Here is an 8277-nt window from a genome sequence, read left to right on the forward strand (position 1 = left end):
AGAAATGATTTGATCTTTTTTTTCTTTACATAAGACGATAATATTTTGTTTAAATATTCTTATACGAAAATATCGTTCTTTATAAAATAAAAAAGTCATTCTCACATAATATTTCAATAATTATAATTTAAATTATTTCAATTACTATCAAATAATTATTTTTAGTAAAAAAAGTGCATCATTATTAAAACTTACAGGCTAAACATCAATATGTTTATTTAAATAAATTGATAACACATTTAATTAATTTTTTTACTACTTAAGTTAGGTTAATACGAAATTAAGATAGTCTGGTTTATACAAACGTAATAGACAATCCTGTCTATTTATATCATTAATAATAGGGATTAATATTTATCATATTGTAAGAGATAATTTTATTTATTATATATATAAAAATATGGTACCTCCATATGAGAAGAGAGAGAGAAAAAATACGAGTCCCATATATTTTTATGCATATACATGAGACAAAATTATCTTATATAACATAAAAATCATTAATCCCTTAACAATATATAAGAACTCAAATTTTTATCCTATCACGGTCCACGAAGCCCATTTAGCCCATTTCATTTGACCTTTCCAACACCTTGTGGATAAATATAATTTTATATTATTTAATGAAAATAATTTTTATTAAGTTTTCCCACATCTTTCACGCTTAATGATGTAATTTGGGCTTTTTATTATGTATGTTAACATACGAGCTTAGTGAAAATAAAATTGTCAAAAAAGTCTCGGCTTTTTACCTTAATAATGTAGTTTTCTAAATTAAGAGATTGATATTTTTCATATTGTAGAAAAAAATTATCTCTTACACACACATAAAATTATATGGAGTCCATGTGAAGAGAAGAAAGAGAGAGAAAAAATATGAATTTCATATATTTTTATGTATTTGTAAAAAATAAAATTATCTCCAGTAACATAAAAAATACTAATTAACCCGACTTCCAAAGTGTGTCCAAGTGCTTGGTCTACGTCTCATATCATGAAGTTCTATTATTCAAATTTTCTCATTGCCTGCATAAGATGCCATTGACTGTCTCAATACATAGCAGGGGATATACATATCATATACTACACTGGACCATATAAAAGAAAATAAAATACAAGATTACTTTGCAGCATTAATTAATAACTAGTAACTTTGATTGGAATAGCTAGCACAGGTTGAGCCTTTTCTAAGGTAAGTCCAAATTTTTCATCCATATCCATATCCTGTGGTTTAATTCCACCTTCAAGCTTCCAATCAAAGGAGTTGATAAGCAAACCCAAGATCAAGAACAACATCCTCATTGCCAATGGCAAGCCAGGACATATTCTCCTTCCAGCACCAAATGGTGTCAGCTCAAAACTTCGTCCTTTGAAGTCAATTTCTGACCCCAAGAACCTCTCTGGTGAAAATAAATTTGGATTTTCCCACAAATTTGGGTCCCTGCCAATAGCCCACACATTAACTAGCACTTGTGCACCCTTTGGGACTGTATAGTTGTGCATCTCTACATCTATTTCGGCTTTTCTAGGGAGCAATAGTGGAACTGCTGGGTGCAACCTGAAAGTCTCTTTTACTATTGCTTGCAAGTAAGGGAGTCTAGTAATGTCTGATTCTCCAACTAGGTTACCTTTGCCAATTGTTTGCTCTAGTTCTTCTTTTGCTTTTGACATAATATTTGGGTTGCGAAGTAACTCAGCCATTGCCCATTCTACAGTAGATGTAATTGTGTCGGTTCCTGCCACAAACAAGTCCTAGCAAAAACGTAAAGCTAGTAAGTGGGATATTATGGAATTGGATGCCTCTCATGTCATGTCTCACTTTGGCATAATAAGTCATATAAAAAATCTAGCTATCATTTATTAATCAATCAACCACCAATAATTAAAAGGATTAAGTTTTTCTCTTGTTATAGAAAGAAAAAACGTACTCACTCATAAAAGGCACGTTACCTTTATTTGCAGATGGGTCCCAGGAGTTGTTGTACGTGCTGAAGAGAAAATAACTTCTCTCCAACATTGCAAGGAGAAGTTATTTTCTCTAATTAAAATAATCATTTTCTCTTTTTCATTTGATGAGTTTTGTCATTAAAAGTGTGATAGTTAATGTGTCAATGAATAATTTAGATTTTTTACATGACTTAATCATATTAAAATGTGATAAGCAACCAATTCAACTCAACATCTCAAGATGGTATATGATATGCCTTCAATGATTTTATATTATCTCTCTAACATACCCCTTCACGCAAGAGTCATTTGGACTTGAAGCGTACACATGCCTATAATATTTTGTTATATCTTGTGCTGATTTAATTCCATTAGAAAGTGGGTAAGTGAGGATCGAATTCTTGATTTTGTAGTCATATAGGCTCTAATACCATGATAAATAATCATCTCACCTAAAAGATCAAGTTGTTAGGTTAAAATACATTAATGATTTTTATATTATATCGCTTTAGTTCTCCAAAAAAATAAATATGATATCTCTTTTAACACACCCTCACAAAAAAGCCACACGAAGTATAGACATTGCACATGATCAAATCGTGACCTCCTGGTTACATTAACTTTTATATCATGTAAAACAATATGATATGACCTAAAAATTTAAACAGTTAAGTGATGGGTTTTCAATAGTAATAGACCTTCAATAATTTTATATTATATGTGTGTAACAAAATGAGTAATGAGAAGAACTATTCTCGACATGTTGCAGTCACAAATCTAAAGCTATCATATAGCAAAGTGTCAGAGGAATTCAGAAATAGAAAGGGTCAGGAAAGAAAATACCAATGATAAACGTTCCATCTTAGTTGTGTACATGTCACGACTATTCTCTTCAGCATTGTCAAGCATGGCATCTAACATGTCATTTTTGGTGCAGTAACCAGTGTCTTTCCTTATCTTCAATCTATGGTTAATCAAGTGCTTGAAGATGGTCAACAACTTCACAAAGCAATTACTAGTGCGCCTCCTGATGCCATGAGGATCAACCATCTTCAACACAGGAAAACAATCAGCCAAGTTTGGTCTTCCAATCTCTTTCAAGATATTCCCCACTAACTCCTTGAACTCACCAGCTTTACTCGCAGAGTGAACAAAATCCATCGAGTAAATTGTGTTTGACAACAAATTAATTGTGGTTTTGAAAGCTAACCTTCCAATATCTACAGCTTCACCAACTAAGCTGTGTTGGTGAATGTCATTGAAAAGTTCTTGAATCTTCTCACGCCTAAGTTCTTCAGTAGCATCTAGATTCTTGTTGGAGAATAACAGACCATTGCAACTTTTCCTAAGGACTCTCCATTGATGTGAAATTGGCAAGAAGGGTAAGCTGTATTTGTCATGGTTAGCACCTCTCATTGCATCAGGAACCTTTCTGTTTGCCAAGAACTGATCATGGGTTTGGAGCACTTGTTTGGCCATATCAGATGAAGACATGACTATTGTGGTAACTTGGCCTAGCTTCAAACTCATGATTGGACCATGAATGTTGGCAAGACATGTCAATGTTTGGTGGGGCTTTTTTCCTAGTTGAAGGAGGTTTCCAAAGATGGGAACACCAACTGGTCCTGGTGGAAGCTTGTGATTTGATTTGTTGCTAAATAGGGAATGAAGCACTTGAACAAAGATGTAGGTGAAAAGAAAGAACAGTATGCAACTGAATGTGTCCATGAGAGGTAGTTGCAGGTACACACAAAATGGAGATGGAAGGAGAAGTGAGGGCAATCTTGTTCATATATAAATGCATATTTTATTTTATTTTATGAGTAGGGATATATTAATAATTTTTTTTTTTATAAATTTACGTACTATATTGTGCTTGATCGGTAATATTCTATTCAAGAGTATATTATTAATCAGACATAATATAATTTGTAAGGCTTTATTTTTTCTGATGTTACTTTAGATAACTTTATATAATGTTCATCAAAACGACGTCGTTTTGGGACGAAAATCATGGTATTTTTGTAATTTTAATTTATTTCAGGGTTATAATAGTCTTTATCACTCTAATTTTTTAATTTTTCAACCCCAAAACGACGTCGTTTCGATGAACATTAGATAAAGTTATATAAAGTAACGTCGGAAACTTTTTTCTCAATTTGTAAATATAATCTTTCTCTTATTTTATTATATTTTTTTTAATTTTTTCATTGAATCACTAGTTGCTTAAAATATTCCCAGTTGGGCAGATGTTGTTTGTATCCATGTGTATGCCAAAGACAGGTTGGGACCACTGCCACAATAGAGAGATTAATAATACTGCTGGAAACATTATTATTTGCAGACGTGACAGTCATAACAAATTTTATATTATCCCTTTACTTTTTTGGGTTGATCCGAAACCCAATATTTTGACTTTTGAGGGTTAAAAGTGTCTCTCGAAAGCGGAAATATTAATCATAAGGCCTCCTTCACTCCCGTATGCATGCGTTCATATTTTTCTTGAAAAGATTAAACCCATATTTTTATGGGAATTTATTTTCTTATGATATATAAAAGAAATATTATTTTCTACATTCATATTTTTTAAATAGGTCCAACAAGAATTTTTTTCTCTCACTTTCAATTTTTCTTTCTCTTATTTATTATTTGAGTAGGAGATAATACTTTTCTTATGCAACATAAGAAAAATATTATCCTATTTTTATTTATTAAAGGACGTTTGGTAGAAGAAATTTTTGTTTTAACAGAAAAAATGATTTTCGGGAATATGATGGAATTTTTTTTTTCTGGGTAAGTTATTAAAATATGTTTGGTAGGCCAATTTTTTTTGAGAATGTTGGGTTAATTTTGCTGATGTTATGTGTTAATTTTCCTATCACATAGATTTTTTTTCACCCCATCAATAGCAATCTTCCATAACAATTTTATACAGAAAAGCAAATGAGGGGAATTTTTTTCCGATCTTTCTTTACTTCACCTCCTATCAAATATAGACAAATAATTTTTCCCACCCCATTTTCTTGGGAATTTTTTTTCACCTCGTACCAAACACCCCCTTAAGTCAATCGTTTGTACTATACTGAAGAACAAGTAAATGATAAGTAGTGCCTGATTGATTTTTTTTAGCTTATCATCTCCTTATAAGTAGAAGGTAGACTAAAAGATTTTATAATAAAAAAAGTTTCTTTTTCATAATGAAGAAAAAAGGCAAAAGATTTTGGGAGGAGCTTTTTTTTAGGCTCTCATCAGTTTTTCTATAAATGAGGTTTGAGCATTTAAGTTAATTTTTTATTTAATCATTAAACAATATTTAGCTTTTTTTAAGCTCTTTTTTTAGCTTTACCTTAAAAGTAATTTTTAGCTTAAAAAAGAGAGAGGATCCAAACAGACTCCTAAGATTTTGCTTTGACTACAATGCTTGAATTGGTGGTTATTTCAAAGCAATAATTGCTATCATTTATGTCCTCTCCTTTTTTTATAGTTATTTTGGACAATAATTTCTTCTTTTTTTTGTTTTGGGATAAATTAGAAAATTAAAGACAGCACTAGCTTAGAATTACAATTCTGGGCCAAGAAATGCCCACAAGATTATTAAAGAAAATTTCTACACAACCATTAGGAATTTGTCTATATGGTTGAGTCTCCCAGCCATGTGAATAAGCTTGGCCAGCCATCCAATCACCTACCTTGTTGGCTTCTCTGTAAGTGTGGGAAGTTATAATTTCCCAGTCCCTTTTAAGCAGCTCCTGAGTTCTTAATAAAAGGCATAATAGAGGGTGGTTCAAATTGCATCCTATTTTGGAATCACTCTGCAAAATATTTTTTTTTCAAAGCAATACATAGCCCATTAAAAATGCCCTATAATTCAGCCATAACTAAGCTTCCCATACCAAGGTTATTTGAAAATCCCAGCTTCTAAGCTCCTTCTTCGTCTCTAAACACTCCACCACAACCCGTAAGCTTCCTTCCATTGGTGCATGATCCATCAACATTCAGTTTAATCCAATCAGGTTATGGCTTGTTCTATTTTATTTTCACTACAGTTTTTCACTTCAGTTGAAGGCCAACCAGGGTCAGTTTTAATTGAGCATCCCTATAGTTTTTAAGGAAAATCTTTGCTTTCCTAATTAGCCTCTTCAGACAGACTTTTATCAGAAAAGACAAGATTTTTTCTTTCATCCAAATCAACCAGCATGTAATACCAAACAACATAGGACAATCAGAGTTTTTAAAATGATGTGATTTGTCGAGAATGTTTTGTTGAAAGAGGTTAAATAACTTGGCAGTTGAGAATTCTGCCCAGACTTTAGGGAGAAGCAACTTCTGCCAAATGTTTCTAGCCCAAAACAATCTCTAATCATATGAGTGCAGTCTTCTATGTAGGTATGACATCGAGGGCGGAGATCAGAGGAAGACATATGTCTTTGCTTTCTACGAAGAATAGTTAAAGATTTTCCCCCAAAAGCATCCATAAGAAAGTTTTTATCCTTTGAGGTCCTTCCCATTTCCACACCATATCCCAATTTAAAGAGGGGGTACTGATGAGAAAATTAGAAATAAGTTTATAAACTGAGCTGAAAGAAAATGCACCATCATGTGAGCTAGCCCATATGGCTTTTTCGCTGCCATTACAAGGAGAAAGGGGAATTTTCGCTATAGCTTGAGCTGTCTCAGGGGTAATAAGGTGCTCAAACTTCTATCAATGCCATAACTCATCATTATTTATCACATCTCCTACTTTTCATTCTGAAATTTCTGGTGTGATCACTTGGGAGGCATACTTTAGGAGCGTGTAGAAATTAGGGACCCAACAGTCATGCAAAAAATGAGTGTTCATGCCATCCCCAATCAAATTCCTAGTTTTTTCCTCCACCCGGGGCCAAACTTTAGATAAGCCTTTCCAAAGATTTGAAGAGTTCTGAATGGTTTACAGTTTCAGGATAATCTTGTCCTCCATTTTGCACTTGCTCTTAAGAACTCTAGCCCACAAAGGAATCTGTATCAGTGATCAAACCATACCAATTTTCATTAAATAAGCCTAATTCAACTGTTTCATACTCCAAAACCCTAAACCACCTTTCGTCTTCGGTTTGCAAACTGTGTTCCAAGGTAAAGCACGAACTTTCCTAGAGGAAAGATAGAACCCCACATAAAACCCTCGATCTTCTTTTCCAACTACTCACAAGTCCCATTTAGAAGAGATAAAGTTTGCATGGTGTAGGTAAAGAGAGCAGCCACTTCAGATTTTGCTAAAGTAATATGGCCAGCCATTACTAAGGATGCTTGATTCCAAGCATTTAGTCTTTTATTGGTTTTGTCAATAGTGAAATTAAAAGTTCTCTTTCCAACTCTCATGTGATGGATAAGAATTCCCAGATATTTGCCAAGATCCAATGTGAAGGCAAAACCTAACTCTTGGCTGATTTCTATAACTCTATTATGGTTGACATTATTAGAGAAAAAGACTTTGGTTTTACCAATGTTCACCTTCTATCCTGACGCTGTACAAAAGTGGTTTAAGATGTCATTCACTACTGAAGCTTGATCTATCAAAGCACAAAAAAAGATCATCTGCAAAGAAAAGGTAAAAAATAGAGGGCTTTTTTATTGAAAGAAATTGGTTTCCAAATTTTCTGACTTGTTGATGTGGTTATGAGATGTGCTAGCCTTTTCATGCAAAGCACAAAAAGATAAGGTGAGAGAGGGTCACCTTGCCTTAGACCCCTTGAAGTTCTGAATTCTTAAGTTTTGCTACCATTCCATAAAATGTTCATTATGCTAGAGGTGACACAATGCATTATAAGATTAATGATCCTTCTCGACAACTTTAGGTCCAGGAGAGTGTCTTGGAGAAAGTCCCAACCAATTCTGTTATAGGCTTTTTCTAAGTCTACTTTAATCACCATCCAACCTTTCTTTCCTTTCTTGCTCCTCATAGAATGTATCATCTCTTGAGCTATTATGATGATGTCAGCACTAAGCCTCCCTTTTACAAAGCTACATTGGTTAGGCATGACCAATGAAGACATATGACCTTTCATCTTATTAGATAAAATCTTAGTGATCAGTTTATAGATCACATTACATAGGCTTATATGTCTAAACTCATAAATGTGTTCAAGATTATCCACCTTGGGAATAAGGCAAAGGAGGGTTTGGTTGACATTTGAGACCTTGGCTGGATTGAAGAAGGTATTAAAGATCAAAGACAACATAGATTCCTTGATGATATTCCATTAGGTTTGGAAAAAAACAACATGGTGACCATCGGGGCTAGGGGCTTTGTGAGGATGCATGCTGAAAATTGTACTTTTAATCTCCTCTTAT

General features: G+C 33.3%; 1 protein-coding gene across 1 annotated transcript; it reads right to left on the bottom strand.

Annotated features, from left to right (window-relative positions):
• Positions 1-1034: 1034 nt before the first annotated feature.
• On the bottom strand, positions 1035-7991 carry LOC133294240 (geraniol 8-hydroxylase-like). The gene is made up of 4 exons (XM_061492895.1): positions 7854-7991; positions 6882-6946; positions 2791-3730; positions 1035-1752 (listed from the first exon to the last, which is right to left on the bottom strand). Exons 1-4 carry the CDS (start codon positions 7989-7991, stop codon positions 1138-1140), a joined length of 1758 nt encoding a protein of 585 aa, XP_061348879.1. The 3' UTR covers positions 1035-1137.
• Between the last annotated feature and the right edge of the window lie 286 nt (positions 7992-8277).

The sequence above is a fragment of the Gastrolobium bilobum genome, unplaced genomic scaffold, assembly GCF_033153095.1.
Source record: "Gastrolobium bilobum isolate Gb01-03AN ecotype WA unplaced genomic scaffold, APGP_CSIRO_Gbil_v1 utg6975, whole genome shotgun sequence".
Lineage (NCBI taxonomy): Eukaryota > Viridiplantae > Streptophyta > Magnoliopsida > Fabales > Fabaceae > Gastrolobium > Gastrolobium bilobum.

Coding starts and splice junctions, on each gene's coding strand:
- LOC133294240 (XM_061492895.1), bottom strand. CDS start 7,991: ATGAAAGGTCATATGTCTTCATTGGTCATGCCTAACCAATGTAGCTTT. Junction 3,731..6,881: donor GACAAGATTATCCTGAAACT/GTAAACCATTCA, acceptor TATATGAACAAG/ATTGCCCTCACTTCTCCTTC. Junction 1,753..2,790: donor AGATGGAACGTTTATCATTG/GTATTTTCTTTC, acceptor CGTTTTTGCTAG/GACTTGTTTGTGGCAGGAAC.